Source organism: Cavia porcellus, unplaced genomic scaffold (assembly GCF_034190915.1).
Source record: "Cavia porcellus strain 051 isolate PalLab524CR breed Dunkin Hartley unplaced genomic scaffold, mCavPor4.1 scaffold_20, whole genome shotgun sequence".
NCBI lineage: Eukaryota > Metazoa > Chordata > Mammalia > Rodentia > Caviidae > Cavia > Cavia porcellus.
This window is the reverse complement of record NW_026947503.1, coordinates 28,427,234-28,445,567: the sequence shown is the minus strand read 5'-3', so window position 1 is coordinate 28,445,567 and position 18,334 is coordinate 28,427,234. Positions and strand designations below refer to the sequence as shown.

General features: G+C 35.6%; 1 protein-coding gene across 6 annotated transcripts in view; it reads right to left on the bottom strand.

Moving 5' to 3' along the window:
- Positions 1 to 18,334, bottom strand: part of Ccdc68 (coiled-coil domain containing 68) — a 75,273-nt gene that overhangs the window by 43,889 nt on the left and 13,050 nt on the right. Inside the window, exons 3-8 of one of the 6 annotated variants that reach the window (XM_013157235.3) lie at positions 16,171 to 16,316; positions 14,944 to 15,030; positions 12,181 to 12,321; positions 10,969 to 11,094; positions 10,359 to 10,487; positions 5,060 to 5,142 (exon numbers count right to left, since the gene is read on the bottom strand). In XM_013157235.3, the coding sequence (XP_013012689.1) occupies positions 5,060 to 5,142; positions 10,359 to 10,487; positions 10,969 to 11,094; positions 12,181 to 12,321; positions 14,944 to 15,030; positions 16,171 to 16,287 (683 nt within the window). In that variant the 5' untranslated portion in view covers positions 16,288 to 16,316. Of the gene's footprint in view, positions 1 to 5,059; positions 5,143 to 10,358; positions 10,488 to 10,968; positions 11,095 to 12,180; positions 12,322 to 14,943; positions 15,031 to 16,170; positions 16,320 to 18,334 lie in introns of all 6 variants that reach the window. The other 5 variants (XM_013157236.3, XM_063231597.1, XM_013157237.3 and 2 more) reach the window with 5 other exon arrangements.

Below are 18,334 nucleotides of genomic sequence, written 5' to 3'. Positions count from 1 at the left end.
TTGAAAACCATCTCAAGATGGAATTATTTCTAGAAGCACTCAAAAACTTTGGGCTTTGCGGCTTATCTTCAATAAGCCACTAGACAATGACTAAAGGACATGTAGATAAACAGGCTGAATGTTCCTTATCTTTTGTGCTTTATTAATATTTTAATTAAATCACTTTGTCTTATTAAAGAACTGCACAAACATACACAGGATGAAGGAAACATACGGAGAGACTAAGTCTATAAAAAGAAGACAGAGTCCTTCTAACCTTTTTGAGGATTTATGCTCTACCTCCTGGAGCCTTAAGAGGATTTTTGATCAACCTATTCCTCAATAATGCAATAAAATAAAAAATACAAAGTAAATGCTGAAATTAAAATATGTCTGAAAAATCTCAGCTTCAAAGACACAGAATATATACTTTCTTGGATTCTTCCCACTGGGTAGAACTAAAATCTGCATGTTGTATGTAGACAAACAAAACTCTGAAGGATGAAAAGAGGAGACATGGGTTAGGATCCTGAGGTCCCAGGCAAAATATGATGGTTAATTTTCTGGCTTTTCTTTTACCTTGTATATCTCAGCCTTGGAGCTGGAAACAACATCAGTGGAAACAGGGAAGAGGGAAGAGGAAAAGGGAGGGAAGGGGAGAGGAAGGGAGGAACAGGAAGAGATACACAGAGACAGAACAAGAAGAGGAGGATCTGCAGGCTTCCCTTTTAGGAAGGGAATTGAGAATTTTCACTCAACTCATCACAAAGAGACAGTGATGAGAGGGCCATTTCTGGCTTTCTTCCTACTAGTTTTCAAATCATTCAAGAAAGAAAGTCTTTCTATTGTTATGATGTAGATCTGGAATTCCTTGCCAAAGCCTCCTGTTTTCAGATGTGGTGCTTTTGGAAGATGGCTGGATTACAAGGTGCTATATTCGTCAGTAATTCATCCACGGGGAGCTCAACAGCCGAACATGCTATTGGGAGTTAAGACCTGGTCAGAAGAGGTGGGTCAGTGAGAGTACATCATGGAAGGCTTCTTCTCCCTCCCTGCTTCCCCTCCGTATCTGCTTCCTGACCACTATCATGTGAGCAGCCTTCCTCTATCTCTCTATCCCTCTATTTTTCACTTTGCTGTTTCTGCCTTGAAGCTGGACCACCATGACTGTAACCACAAACCAAACTAAATCTCTCCTCCTTGAAATTGCAGGTATCAAGTATTGTGTCTCAGCAATAAGGAAAGTGACTAAGATACTTATCTTTAGCAAAAATGGGAAAGTGAATGGCTCTGTCTTTATCTAGCAACTCAGGATGATTATCCAGTTAGTACCTGTGAGGAAAATGACCTTTAATCTTCATACTGGCTGATGTTTGATAAAGGTTACATGGGAAACCCTCAAGTTCATGGAGGGCTGTTTCTCGAACTTTTCCTCTAGAAGATCTTTGAGTCCCTACACACCATCAGAAAGCAGCATTACTGGCCTTTGTTACATTGCTTTCTGTCCTCACTGTTACAAATGGCTTTGCTTAAGTCATTCTTGGAAAGTATGATTTCCTTCTTTAGAAGGTGTTCTGTTGTACAAACTTTGTGCCTATTATGATTCAGTTATAGGCATTCTCAACATTTGCTTTATGAACTTATTCTGAGCAATGTTATTTCTGGTCACATGAATATATTAGAAAGCACTGAACTCCTCCCAAAGAACCAGTTGGTTTTAGTCATGCAGGCATAGTCAATCACAAAGTAATCCTAACTTCCTTTTTGGAATTATTATTAGAAAATTCAAAATTTAGTGATCTACTGGGAATACATCTGTAGCATCCCATGGTATGCAGAAATGCTTGTTATGGCTTCATAATCCATTTTATTTCCTATTTAAGTTTATGTAGTTTTCATGAATGGCCTTAAATTATCTTTGAATCTAGGATACATGATATATTACTTATGAATTCTTAAATACTGTAAGCCTTGCCATATTTATAAAAACACAAGAAACAACTTTGAAATGTCTTTATAAAATATCCTTATTACAGGGATTAATGCACTTACAGGAATAAAACTTTCAAAAAAATAAAAAGAGCTTGGCACTGAGATAAAATAAAAAGGGATTAAAAGTGGCAACTGAAACTTGCATGCCCCAAATGTTGCACCTGGGCATGCCCAGGTGCCCGCCCAGGGCATACCCAGGCATTAGAAATGTGAATAACCCTAAATAGATTTCCAATTTGAGAGAGAGGATAGCAAGTTTGTGCTTCTTTAAAGCTATGAAAAAACACACTATTATTAATCTATAGGGACTCAAAAATTGCCTGCATCTTGGATGTCATGTTTCTTTGGACTTCTGGTGATTATGGAAATCGCTGAGTGTGAGTTTCTAAAGAATCACAACCTTGATAATAGAGAAAACTCAAGATTCTGCCATCCTCCAGCCAAAACAAGATTTAAGAAACAACATAATTCCATTCACATTTCAACAAAACTCAGGCATTGTTATGGTTTGAGTCTGGATGTTCCCCCAAAGCCTCATTCAGTCACGGGAGCAGGCTTCTAGAGTTTGTGAATGACTCATAGTTCAACGCTGGGATTGTGGCTACACTCAAGGGGGGACAGAGAGAATCTTCTTTCCATGCTCCTCCCTTTTTGTTCTTGTGGCTTTTGCTGTTTTCTGCCACCATGAACTGTCACCTTCTGCCATGTTCCACTCTGCCTTGGAGCCAGCTGATTATGGACTGAAACTTCCACAAACTGTGAGCTAAATAAACCTTTCTTTCCTTAACTTTGGGTGTCAGGTATTTTGTCTCAGCAATGAGAGAAAAGTAACCAAGACAGGCATATATCTTTATTGTCCATCAAAATCCTTTCCATTGTTACTTGCAGTGATTGCTCCAAGAGTAGCAGGAAAGTCCTCAAGCCACCACAGTTAAGGCATGATTTAAAAATAATGTGCTTTGAGGTAAAACCTAGGCTTCAAGACAAAAGTCTTTCATTTTCTGAGGAATTTGCCATACCTGAGCAATTCCCAACTAAATGGAGGAACCAACATTGTTTATTTTTACAACTCCCAAATGTGTCTTCCCCAAAGCTTAAATCTAAAATAGGACTGTGAGTGTGTATAAGGTAGCAGGGAAGAGAGACAAGTTGAAAACTGCTTTCTTCCTGTCACATAAGAGTGAGGATACCTATCTGAGAGGCCTTCCAAAGTCTCCAGAAATGCAAGAAAGGAGGTTGAAGTCCTCCATGGCAGAAAGGGCAGGATTCTCTATGTATGAGAAGACTAGAGGCGAACTCCTAGCCATACAACTTCTGAGAGGTAAAGTGCCTTCTTGGTAAGTCTCTTAGTCATTCAGAAGCTCAGTTCCCTCCTTAAAAGATCGGTGCAAGAATCAGTGGAGTCAGTCTGTAAACTACAAAGCACTATCCATGTGCCAGGTAGTAGTGGTAATAGAAACACAGTCAACTGTGTTTTAAAACTGTAAATTTTTAAATTTTCTACTTTTTCTTTGTGATCATACCTGTCTAATCTCAACCTAAGAGAAATCTTCTTTATTTGCTGTAGCTTAATCAAGCCTCTATTTATTTACCCAAAAGAGGCTGATTCACAAAGGTTTCACTTTGTTGTCATATAGTAAAGTGAATGCTTCTACACAAGCTCAGAAAAGAAAGATAAATATTCATAATGCCTACCATCTATGAAAATTGCATAAGCATGGATGTTCAAATGCCTTTCAAGAAATATAAAACACCCACTTTCCTCAAAAAATTTCTAAAGCCCCCTTAAGAGTGTTTTAAGAATTCCTTATGAAAATTACTCGTATACAACATAACTCAAAGGATAGATCAGTTGAGGTTTTGTAATGTTTTGTACTGTTAGCTCAAAGACTGCCACAAAGTCCTTTTATTGGGAAAAAACAAATTTTTTTTTAGAGAAAAACATCAAAAGTTACACTGCCTAGATTCTTAATGAAAAGTACATTGTAAAAGCCAGTAGTTCTGTCACATCAAAAAAGGTCTCTGTATTTAAGGATGAAAAAGCTAAGCCAACAGTGTACTTAAAATTAAGTTATATGTATGTGTAAGTAGTTCCATGATCTAAGAACAATCGTTGTAGTATTCCCATCAAGCTCTACCAAGATTCACAATACCAAATAACTGTAGTAGAATTCTACCTTTTAAGGCTATGAGTATATTCAAAGGGAAAAAGATACAAGAAAATTAGTAACTCATAGGTGTCTCAGCATGTTTCAAATATGTGCATCAAAGTGCCACATTTGGCCCATTTCTGGATTTTGGCATCTGTGATCAAACATGCATGAATACGAACTGGATAGAAAGCACAACATAACAGGAGAGATGAATGAGAAGAGACAGACAATAAGAAAGGAAAGGAAAATTGGGGTGGAAGTTAAAAAAATAATAAAGATGCTTTACACATATTTCTAAATAAAAGACAATATGGATTTGGCTCTGCGACACTACTAATAGAGCCTGAATACCTGGTGAAAATATATTCCAGATGGATGTCTTATGCTGCTGAAATGGAGTTGACTTTGAATGTAATATTTTCTCAACAGAGCATATGCTTACTGTGGTGGGCTTAGAATCAAAAGGGAAAAGAAAAGGAAAATCCTAGGACGTGTCTTGTGATATGAGTAATGCCCTAATAATATTTTCCATAATATTTACATCATTCTTTACCAAGTTGGGGAGAACAGTGGAACTATCTTAGAATTTCACTCATGGGTGAGCCGGCTTGATGTGGACTGTAGAAGAGACCCCACAGCAAAGACAGGTGCATGAGCAGATGAAGATGTCTCCAGCATCTGGGAACACGAGTAAACAGGGGCCTCAAGCTTAATCATTATGAAAATGATTACCCCTTCCACTGGGTCCCTGGAACCCACAGTGAATTCTGTGCCTTTGACTTCTCAGTGGAAAAGAGTGAGGAAAGGAAGCCAGGTGGCTGTTCATCTTAGGAATTCATCCTCCCTCCTGCCCTGCTTCCTTGAACCTTGGCCAGTGTGCTAGTGGAGAGCAAAATATCAGGCACTGCTTTACTTTAGAAGGTAGATTTGCAAACCTTTCATCACATGGAGCATTGGATTCGAGTTGCAACAGCTTGTTTTCCAATGACAGTTTTCTTTCTAGCAGTGTTTTCTTTTCCTAGGATTAAATCAGACACAATTTTTGCTTAATTTTGCATGTGTTTGGTGAAGAAGTAATCTTACAAAATGTTCTCAAAAGATACTTCTCACAGAGTTAGAAATAAAGAGATAATTTCATGAGTTTTAAAATGCACACCAAGGAAATCTGATCAGGCATTCTGCTGCTGGCTTTATAAGCAAGTTAAGAATGAGTCCAATGTATTTGTGTTTTCTCTTCCCCTGCTCAGACAGCTTGTTCTTCCTTCAGTCCACTGCCAAAATAGTCTATGCAGCTCGAAATCTCCTATACACCTTCTTAATCCTACCCCAGATGTACAGCTGTTCAGTCCTCTTATCCCTGGGCTTTCCTCTCACTGCTCTTGTCTCTTGTGTTTTAGGCTGACTTGTTGGTATCCAAGGACACCACTGCCCATATCTTGATACCTCTACCTGCTCTCAAAGCATCTGTCAGAATGCAGTAAAGCAGTAAATGTATTTTTAATGAAGGATCAAGGCCACAGATGATAAAGTTACTTCCTGATTAGGATCCAGGAGAAATTATGACACTGAGAAAAAAGATCTTTTAAGATTCCATAATTAAATTATTAAACTACCTTTCATATCAAAGGAAATAAACAAATCCCTGAAGAAACAAGCTGAGACGATTGCGTTCATTGTATATTTGATGGCAACATGGGAGGAAAATAATGAATTTGAAGTCTAGACTGAATGGTTTTTCAGATTTAAGTTAACAATTTGGGGAAAATTATTAAGACACTTAAAAAAGTAGGAATTAGTGTTAGCTATATAAATGGAACAAATTGGAAGAGGTGTTTTGAAAGTATCTACAATGCTGCATTAAAATAATTTCCTGGTGCAGTATTTATATGGGTAATACACGAAACAGTGCTTTGTAGCAAAAACATCAGATTTTACAATAATCTGGTTTTGAACTTTTGGCTAAGGTTTTAGTCTTTCTTGGCCTTATTTTTTTTTTTAAAAATTAACTGAAATTTAGAAATACAAGCAATATGTATAATGTCACTTTGGGCCATTGACAATAATCTACACCAATAATTAGCTCTTTCAGGAAATTTTTCTTGGGTTTTACCTTAGCACTTATTTTTTATTAAAGCCCTCACTTGCTAATGTTACACATTAATATGTAGAATCTATTTGGTAGAAAAGATAATTTCAAAGGTTATGGTTCAAATGCCTTAAAGAATATTAACATATTTTTAATCTAAACTACTCTCCCTATTTTATATCTCTTCCCAACATGTTTATGAATAACCAATTGCTCAAAATACTATATTTTAACCAGATTTTACATCTTACTAAGTTCCTCCATGACTTGATGAGTTGAATAACATATTTAAAATGTACTCTATGCTTATGAGTCATGGTTTTAACTTCATGAATGTGCCTAAAATGAAGGTAATATTATCTATCTCAAAATCTTAAGATAACTGGAGGTAATATGTATGAGAAACCTATATATTTCCTGGACATATAGTTTTACCTCAACATATATTAATTTGAAGCTACCAAGTACTTTACATGCTCTATGTTTTGAATTTTTTAAATTACAATAACTTCATCAAATATTTCTTATGAAATTTTTGTCCCATAGAAATTCTGACAGCATAGTCCTACTCATGTTCAAATTAATTCTGAGGCATCACAGGTACATCTTGCAAGCTTATAATGATGCTTGGATTTTCAAAGAAACACATCATAGCTAATATATTTTGAATTTAAAGGGTTGGAGAAATGATGTCTAAAAAGTGCTCTTCATAATGGACTTAATCTCGATTAATGAATTTTTATAGCCAGAGTTCAGGTTGAGATCATCACATAAGAAACTAACTCTTCTGTGCTGGGCAGTGTTCTAGCATCGGTGCCTCTTGGCATCTCTCGGACAAACATAGAAAATCACACTTTCCCAGCTAGCACACATCTGGCCCTGGATAAGGTCATCATATTACCCGGTGAGCAGCCCAGTGATCTCAAATCTGTGAGATCCCTCACTCTGTTGATCAAGTAGAGTGGGTATCAGTTCATATCTTTCACAATTCACAAGATTTCACATCTTTCATGTTAACATCTAAAGGAGTTAGTATCATTTTTATCCAGAAAAAAAAAAAGCAGAATGGAAAGAGCCATGAACTAGAAACTGAAGGATTATTGAATATTTCTGGTTCGTGCTATTCTCATTTATAAAATGATGACGAGGAATTAGATGGTCTCAAAAGAGCCTTTGAGTTCTAAAATTCTAATGGAGCTTAATCAATGACACTGGAAAACTAATATGATGCAACAAAATTGCACTGCTAGCAAAAGGAACATATGTCACAATCAAATGCTCTTATTGGGTGTTTTTCTAGCTTGTACTGTGTATGCGGAATCCATTCTCACTGCATTCCTGATTAAAGCAGGGCAGATGGTGGAGGTTTTAAATAATGTGTTCATTACCAGACCTCACAGCACTAATGGCTATTTCCTGGAGCAGGGCCTTGTTCAAGTGAGCAGCAAATGAACCCTGCTCCAGGGGACATCCACACCAGGAGAGTACTTATCAACTTTCCCAAAGATGTGCATTTTTCACTCTTACTTCCTCTTTGAAATTGTATCATTTTCTTATCAATACAAAGGGCTCCATGTCCTCCTGATGTGCACCACTCACCCAAAGAAACTCTCTCATAATCCATCTCTTCATTACCTCCATAAACCAGGAAGATGTCAGAAGGTTTTGCTCCTTCTAGTCTAATTTATTTGTTCATTTTGCAAACATAAAATATATTTAAGTACATCTAAAAGGAAACATGCATTCACATTATCCTTCTACTCCACCTCCGTTCACCTCAACCTTCCAGAGACTCAGAGAGGCTTCACTCTGATAGTAACTGAAGTACAGCACTCAGGAAAATTGCTGCACGGTTGTGCTGAGCCAGAGGCACCTATTCTGCTCACCTATTCTGTCAAAAAAGGTCCTAAGATAGCCCACAGTTATTGGTCAGTATCAAGGAAAGGGCTAAGCCATCACTTCCTCAAAATATCTTGAACTGCTGGCTGTCATAGTGCACAGTGTCATCTCAGCACTGGAGATGCTGAGGCGGGAGGCAACAAGTTTGAGGAAACTTGGCAAGACTGTGTCAAAAGAAAAAATTTTTTAAAGGATGGGGGACGTATGTAGCTCAGTTTGAAACACTTGTCTGCCTCACAAAAGGCTTTATTTCAACTCCTGGTACTGGAAAAGAACAAAAACGAAAAGAAAAGAGAAAAAAGAGAAGGGAGAAAGAAAAGAAGGGAGACTGCCAGGATCTGAGCCACTGAATCCTTTTTTGGGGTTTGTCCCCCTACATTTGACAAGGTTTTCAGCCTTTTCCAAAATAAAAAAAAAAACCTTAAGAGAATTTGGTTTTTATTTTTATTTTTAATTTTATTTATTTTATTTTTATTTTTGGGTATGTTTGTTTGTTTGTTTTTTGAGGTAGGGTCTTGCTATGTAGTTCAGGCTGGATTTGGACTCATTAAGGTAGACCAGACTGCCCTCAAACTCACACAATCCTTCTGCCTCAGCCTCCTAAGTGCTAGGATAACAGGAGTGAGCCAACCACACCCAACCTTAGGAGAATTTAAAACACAAGACCTGGGGAATTCATAGGTCCCATACAATCCAATTTTATGCATTATAATTTCTACCAATAGTAACTGTGTACAGGACATTCACAAATAAATACTCAGGCCCCAGCTCTGTGCAGTAAACGGTAGGTGCTCAAAGGCAATGAATAAACAGTCAGACAAAAATGCCCCAGGGTTTTGAGGTGAATTTGTATCTAATGGGAATCCCTAGTGTCTCTAGGAAATACAAGTTATCTTTCAGTGGTCTTTTGTTAATTTTCTGACACTGATAGGTGACATTAGTCTAGTGAATCTGCTAAATAGCAATAACCAGTGACCTATCACATTTAAAGAGACATTGCTGCATGCTATTATTATTAGATTCTGTTAAATCTGGGCTTAAGTTTTATGACTTTCACATACGTTGTTCTTTAACATTACAAATTCAAATAAATTCACAATATTATAAAATTTTACATTCTTAGGAAATCTTTTTAAACTTTTCCAAGGTTTTTTGTTGTTTGTTTCGGTAAGAAAATTGAATAATTTTGAAGTTATGATGCTTTTGAAGTGACATTTCCACAATGACATAACCCACGCAGGCTCATAAAACAAATTAGAGCTAAAAAGAGAAGGGGTAAATCTAGGAATTAAAATAATAACTATTGAAATTAATCAGGCAAAATTTCCTAGAGCCAAAAGATCTATTGACCTACTTCCAGAGATTTCAATTTCCTGTTTGTTTTGCTATCAAAAGAAAATATTCCTGATTTTGTCTAAATCCTAAATTTAAAAGCATACATAAGTAAAATTGTCTTTATCTTTTTTATGTACTGGAAGGGCCTTAAAGAAATACTACGTGAAATCTTTAAAATTTTTCTTCTATTATTATTCTTCCATAAATATATCCTTTGAAAGTTTCAGTATCCACAGAATGGCAGTTTATTATGTCTGTTTGTTTGCTTTTATACTGGACATTGAATCCAGGGTCTTTGCAATGAGTTATATCCCTATCACTGGTCTTATATTTTACTTTGAGACAATGTTTCACGAAGTCCCTCCGTGGTTTGAGCTGAGCCTAAACTTAGAGTACTCCTGCTCTGCTTCCTAGAGCTCTGGGGTTACCAGTTCGTGCCATCATCTCCAGCTAGAATGGTTGCTTTTAATGTGAACTATCTCTGTCTTAATATATCCACCTGGTTTTTGAAATCAAATATGGTACTGAGTGAATAAAAACTGATTTTTCACTGATTCCAATACATAAAAATATTGTGATTATAGGAATCTACTCTACTGTTAACTCCAAACCAGTGGACTTTGTGATCTTTCCATTATCTCCATCCACAGAATCACCTGGTTCCCCTTTCTAAGATACAATTTATTAGAAAGTGACAGAAATAATATGACTAAAGTACTTGCAGAAATAACAACAGTAACTCTAGTACAGACCACGTCAAATACTTAAAGGAAAAAACACAGTATTAAGCATTTCCAAAGATCAGAATCATAAGGAATACAATCACTTCACGTAATCTTATTTAATATCCCACTCATTTCAGTGTTATTTTCTTTTGTTATGGATCTAATCCTGTAAGCAATACAGGTGCATACCTTTTCCATTCTCTGTACAAGATTCTCCAACTCTGTGATTCGACTGTGTTTTTCTTCAAGTTTTTCAGCAACTTGCTTGAGATCTTCAACATGTTGTTTCAATTTCTCTTCTTTTTCAAGCCTGTTAACCTTGGTCAGAAAAAACATTTGCTATACTTTTGCTTTCATTAAGTCATATACAGCTTCTCTCTTTCAGTATCAGAATTTTCTAACTAACCAATAACAAAAAAAGACTAATTCAGACCTGTTCACTGTTGACTGTAACTGGTGAGTCACAATAGAAAATAACATATAAATATTATTTCTAAAATATTTACAAAGAATAAAATATGTTTCCTGAAATGGTATGAAAAGGCAGATACTAATTAAGAGAAGCAAAACATTCTACTCTTGCTCACCAAAAATTATCTATAACAAAAAATTAAATCCTAAATATTTAGTTTAAAAGTGCTTCCTTTGTAATAAGGAAGTGATATAAAAGCATGGTTTCCTCCCTGAGCCTGCCAAATCACTTGGCCATGGCTTGTTTCACTGCTAAGTTCTCTCGAAAGGGGGACTGGCGGGGCCTGGGCAGGGCTGGTTGCCCAGTGGACTAGCTGCTGGCCGGTACCTGCAGTAAGTGTGCACTCTCCTCATGCTTTCTCTTGATGTCTTCGGATTGCATTCGGTAGTTTTCAAATAATCTCTGGGCCACATTTCTCAGAACTGCTGCTCCTGCTTCTCTGGAGGCTTCCAGCTAGAGAAAACAGTCACTTTGCATGTTGCATATTTTCAATAAAAATGGTTAAAGGCAGAACACTGTACTAAGCAATTAAAAAGAGTCTATAATAGAACCATGTATATCCTCAAGACAAAGACACTGTAGTCTGATAAAAGGAAAATATAAAATAAGAAACTCTCTATTATTGGGCAGTGCACACAGGCAGATTTGCCAGATCAGGGTTCTGTGGGCTTAGACACCTGCATGGATAGATCTCAACCTTTTGGAGGCCCCCACAGTGCCCCATTGACTCATGTACTTAAAGCCTTTGATCACTGAGGTCCCAAACAGTACTAACAGTGAAAGCTTCCACAAATAGAAGCAGAACAAATTTAAGAGTATTAAGGGTTAAAAAAAAATTCAAATGAATTTTCAAAGTGAATTTTCAATTTTCTTGAAGATATTTTCACTCAAAATATGAAATCTGAAAGTTCTCCTAACAGTCATAGCTTGATTTTCAACATTTCATTCTCTTTGTTCATTTCTAAGAGTGGCTCCAAAGTCTTTCCCAGGAGTTAACCTGAGGAAACTCTCCAGGAGAGCCACAAAGATTTGCCTTCCCAGATAGTTATTACTGCATATAAAATAAGCTCCAAAAGGAAAATACAAAGCATTCAACAATAGATAAATTAAATAAATAATGAGATGTTTACTATGCAGGCTATTTTTAATATCTATTCAATATAGAAATGTATTTTTAAAATATATTCTGGTAAAGAAAAGTTAGCATAAGATTTTCCCCTCTTAACAAATTTAAAGTCTATAGTACAGTGTTATTAAGTACAGTATCACGTCACAGAGCAGATGTCTAGAATGTACTCATCTTGCATAACTGAAACCTTATACCCACTGAACTTTTGTAGGATTTTTTTAATGATAAAAGTACTTTCTAAGGTCCAACACTGAGACTTAATTTTTGAAATATAAGGAATGTACACCATTTGTAGGCACATGTATGTGTGTGGCTGTCTCACTGAAGTCATAAATCATGCATTCTAACAACCTAGTTGTTAGCTCAAACATTCAAAATATGAAATTTCAAAGTTCTGCTAACAGTCATACCTTGATTTTCAACATTTCATTCTCTTTGTTCATTTCTAACAGCTGTAAGTCTTTTCCTCTCATTTTTTCCATGAGCAAATTCAAACTGCAGCAAGAGGGGTCCATTTCAGGATCAGAGCCATTCTGAACATTTCCACAGTGCTGAAATGGAAAAAGGTGAAAAGCACAGAGCTGAATACTCCTCTCCTCCACAGATTTTGAAGATAATTATCATTTAGTACTACATCTATCAATCATGGCTCAAACCAGCACAAATATCTTTTGAATCTCAAAAATATCAATGAGGAATCTCATATGAAGCATCTGGCTTCTATATCTGTTCAAATATGAACAAATCTGTGTGTTCAAAGAGGTAGAACCTCATATTTTATACCTTTTATATTCCCTAGAGTTTCAAATATACTAAGCATATCTTTGGAGATAAATCATATTCATGATACCAGATTTCTAAGTGATAGACGTAAGTGCATTTTGGTTACATTGTAACAGAAACTAATCAAATCAGCCATAATAGCTGTAATACATAATATTCAATGTTCAGGGATGCATAGTATAATTACATCACATTAAATTTCCAATCAGAGATATCAGAATGGAGTGTCATTGCCATTATAATTCTACATAAACTCAGGCTCACTGAAAATCCACTTGGACGGTAAATCTAGTCTGAAATCATGGACGTATGGAGGTATGAAGGATATATAAAAAAATCTAACTTAGCCCATCAACTTTACAGATACAGAAACCAACCAGAACCTGAGTTATGTAACAAGTAAATGTGTGAGTTCATGGCACAGCCTGTGCTTTTACTGTTCTTTCAATTTATTGTAAGGCAGACAGAAAAATTATGATGCAATTACACATATCCTAAAATTATAATAATAGTTTCTATATGTTAAGGACCTATTATATGGCAGGTCATGTTTTCAATGAAATTTTATATTTACTCCTTTGTCTAAAAACACAAAATACTAAAAGATAATCTGCCTTTAGAGGTGGGAAATTGAAAAATGAGAATTTAACAAACCCAAGATCATATGTAAAATAACCACCACACCAAAACTAAATCCAAGTTTGTTTAAAAGTGAAGCCTTTGTTCTTTTCACTACAACCAATGACAAAAAGAATATAGGGCAGATAGATAATATCCTCCCTCCCCACAACTCAGACACAATTTTGGATTTATGGCTCTGAGCCTAGTGCATCTTCCACATACAGATTAGAAGTTACTTTCTTTTTTCATGTGTAAAAGAATATTTGATGGAAAGACTTTCTTAGATAGTAGATTATTGGCAGTGGTAGAAATTACAAAATACATAGATCAGTGCTTCTTAGACTTTAATGTCCATAAGCATCATTGGTGATGGATGAGGTTAAAAATGCAGATTCTGAATCAGTAGGTCTAGGATGGAACCCTGGAGGCTACAAATCTAATAAGCTCCTGGGAATGCCGCTGATGCTGCTGTGACAGCAGCTCATATTTTGAGGTGCAGGGCCTTGGACCATTACAACAAAATTCCTGCAGGGCTGGAGAGCTAACATTTTGATGTTTGTTTTGTCTGATGATTTTCTGTTTGATATGACAGCACAATTGTCACCTTCATTCCTAACAAGCTACTCCTACCAAGGCCACAACAACTTCACTTTAGAATTCTTAGTGGTCAGTGGTCAGTGGTCAGTCCTCAATATATATGACACATAGGCAACATTTGACACAGTGACTCCTCTACCATCGTGAAAACCTTTCCTCACTTGCCCTCAGTGACTCCATTTTCTCATTCTTTCCCTCCTAATTTGCTAGCTTCTTTTCTCAGCCTCCTGTGATGGTTCTTTTTCCCAAGACAAACATTGGGAAGCTCAAGACTCAGTCCTCAGATGATTTCTACCTACATGTGTATCTTCTTTACTTTCAAAACTGAACACCAGCCATAGTGCTCCAGATCTCTACCCTGGAGCCTGGACCTTTCAGCCCTAACCACTAACCTTAATTCCAGGACCATGTGTCCAGCAGCCTGACATACAACTCAGGGCACTCAAATCTTACTATTTGATCTTCCCTATAATTCCCAAATACAACTTTTCTTCCCTGGTTTCACAGCACTTGATTTAAGGAAATACTTAAGCCCAGCTGTGTCAGCTTAGAGGCCTGGGAGGACAAAGGGATTATGTTCTACATCACAACCTGTGTTTGGGTTTCTGTATCACATCCACGTCCCACAGTGGGTTCCACTGAGGAGGCATATTTGATTCAGATGGGGCATAACCTGGCCCAATCTAGATAAGGTTAGAGCTAGGGCAGTGCAGACTGTTCAAACTTAAGTAGATAAGAGTGATCTTCAACTGAGGTAGGGAGAGTGTATTTAAATGTACTGTCTGACGAAGTCCTCATTCAATGCAAGGCTAAGCATTTCGGTCATAGCTCAGTGTAGCCCAGGTAAGCCCCAAAGCTTATTCCTTTGTCTGTCATTGGCAAACATTGCTTCCATGTATCTGAGCCAGCCAACATCATAACACATACTTTAGGTAAGTAATTCTCTTTGAAATATTCAAGCAAAGTCCATTCATGCCAATATGATCCTCATTATTAACATCTGTGGTTAAACACTCCACACATATGGCCATTAACATCTTTAGAGATGCAAGAAATATTTTATCACTTATTGTTCAAAGACTAATAATTAGCATAAAAGCAGCTAAATAAAGTCTATACGGCCTTTTGCTAATTTTCTGAAAGAATATAGGCAGAAATTTTTGATCAATTACCTTTGCATCTAGTTTGTGATTTGTGCTGGTCTGTACTACTTCATCTTTAAACATTTGATTTCTGATTTTTTCCAGAGTAGTTCGAATCTAGGAGAAAAAAAAATTATCTTTTGCAAAGGAACTCAATGTCAACTCCTTTTTTTTTCTCTGTATCAGCTACTACACCTGATTTATCTAGAAAGAAATATATATATATACTGGTGTCAGATTTTAAAAACTGTCATCAATCCAAATTGCACTTAGGTTGATACTGTTTTGATTGTTGAAAAAAATTTGGTCTTTATATTTCTTTCATAGACAAACCTAAAGTTGATGAATTGGTATTACACTATAAAATAATCTTTATATAGAAATTAGCATTTAGTACTATATATTTAGTTCTGTTTGATATATATAGTAATTTAGTACTAATTCACTGTTAATTAATTACTATAAAACAATTACTGGTTAGTAGTCACTACAAAATTCTATGAAGTAATTACTACAAAATAATCATTACTTAATAATTACTATATAATAATTGCTATTAAGTAATTACTACAGAATAATTGCTAAAAGGAGATCATAAAAATTTATGCATTAAATATAAGCCACATGTCTTGATGACCTGTGGAATTGTGAGACAGTATAATATAATTGTGAACAAGTTATGAGCTATCAGAGTCAGAATTCATCCATCTGCTCTAAGAATCAGTTAACATGGTTATCTCCTTTTGTTAGTCCTCGCCATCTTAGCTTCTCATAATACTTCACTTTTTAATGAAGTAACACGCCAACATACAGGCACTGGCAGCACTTACCCCCAAATGTGAAAAGGAACAAGGTAAGGAGGGAGAAACTCAGCAGGAAACATAAACATCTACTTGGGAACACAGATCAGCACTCATGAAACCACTGTGAAAGGTCATAAAACAGTAGGAAATCCAGCAGTGAGTAGTGTGGGGCAAATTAAGTGCTGATAGGTGTTTGGAACCCTTCTGGCTCATTGTTCAATTTTACTGAGTGAAGAAAATCATTTTACTCTAAGTGTGGGATCCAGTTCACATCAAGAGAAATTTCTAATTTCAGCTATCTTGACTGTCCTTTGCTAAACTAGATTTTTTTTTTTTTTTTTTTTTTTTTTACTTTTTGTATGTTTCAGTGAGTGGAAAACAAAGCCCACCAATCCGTATTACAATTTATCCTGAAAATACATACAATGTAAACAACTCCTGGCATCCACAATACCTTTCTTACGTATTCAGTTTCTTCAATAATGTGAGCCGCTGTAGACTCATACAAGGCAGAATTATCTTCCCTCTTACCCGTTGGGGGAACTTCTGTGGTCACTGTTACTGTTGTCATTGTGAATTCTGGCTATAGAAGAAATAAATCTGCTAAGCAAAACCAACATTTTTTATTACATAATTGCAGGGTTCATAAACTTAAGAATAATCAAAATTATCATTGGCATCTGTACATACTCATAAATACAGAAATCCATTTTCCATGAAACAATATCATTGAAACAATCATGATTAAAAGATTAAACATTAAATAATCTAAGAGATCCATTTGACCCAGCTAGTCTACTTCTGAGTATTTTCCCAGAAGAATTAAAAACATCATACCACAGTGACATATGTGCACCCATATTGATAACAGCACAATTTGTAATAGCTAAATGTTGGAAACAGCTCAAATGCCCATTAACTGAGGAATATATAAAACTGATGTATTTTTATTCAATGGAGTACTACTTGGCTATAAAGAAAGATAAACTTGAGAATTTTAGAGGGAAATGGCTGCAACTTGAAATCATACTGATAAATGAAATAAATCAGACTTCTATGCGTAAACATCATATTGTCTCCCTAGTGTAAGAAGCTTAAAAAGTAAATAGGAATCAGAATGTATGATAGATATTGTGAAGTGGAAGCAAACTGCTCAAAAGGAAAGAGAAACTGGGATGGGGGCAAGGAGAAAAGAAGGAAGAGAAAAGTTAAATATATATATATATATACATAGACACACATCTGATAGTTATACTACTGGCTTCTTTCAGTTCATTGAAAGGAAAGGTCTGTGCTAATATTGTTTGGACAAAAAAATGCTGATATCTTGCAGTCTGAGTAACTGATTTAAAGATAACAATACATAATGTAGCCATTGCTACTCTCCTATGATCTTATTTTAAAATTTTGTACCATTATTTTTATTGGGTTTTTTCCCTTAAAGTAAAAATAAAAGTAAATTTAAACTAGTAATAATCCAAGGGAGAAAAACACAAAATTTTTCTCTTTTATTCAGCATCATCTTACATTATAAAAATTCAAGCACACAGGCCAGGTTTTATTAACTTTATATTTTTTCTGTGTTGTAAGTGCTTAAGAAATGTCTGTGGAGCTAACAACACAATTATCATAAAATTTGGTTGTGGGGCAGGAATGAGCCCCGTGGTAGAATGTTTGCCTAGCATATACAAGGCCCTGGGTTCAATTTTTAGGTTAAAATAAATATCTGTTGTTTGTGTATCTTTATTAGTAGCCCAGAATGGTGATATAAGGCCATACATTAAGGAAGTTTGTGCAAAGGCTATGTACTAAAGAACTATCTGCAATTAAATGCACACAAAACTAGGATTGATTTACGGTTCAGGTTAGAAAAATAAAATAAACTACTCTTATGAAGTTTTTTCTAGATGGTATCATTTTCTCTGTGAAGAAAAGAAATATGAGTGGGAGAAGAAAATATATGTCTTATAGTTTGACACAGAACCCTATACATATTTTACACAATTGTAAAACATTTTAAAAAGAAGTTATAGCAAAATAAACCAAAATGAAACAAATGTGTGTATAAACCTGGTGGCATAATACATGAATTATTTCAAGGACTTTAAAGTATAAAGGCCAGTAGCTAACTCTATGTGCAAAGTATTCTATGAGCAAAAAGAATGGCAAGACAATTTTAATCTATATTGTCAATAATACTATTAATGGAAACATTGGTACTGCCAATTTGAAATTACTGGTGTGTGTGTGTGTGTGTGTGTGTGTGTGTGTGTGTGTGTTTCACATGTGCAGGTACATACAGTAGAACAAAATCAGTAAATAAAGTTCTTAAAACTCTTAAATTTTTAGCAGAACTAAAAATAATAAAACACAGAACCAAAAATGTTACATAAAATTCTTATAATTTGTCCTATAATTATTAATACAAAAATGATTTATTTTCCACAAAAAGCACATATTTTGCTTCTGTCTTTTGAAAAGCATCTAAATGGTAGCAATTCACATTCTTGGTGGCCAGGTTATGATTATATCTTCCTAAAAAGAAACTAGGGCTTGTATTTTCCTAAAAAGATTAAAGCCAAAGGCAAAAAAAAGTGTTAAGTTTAAGCTACAACTCA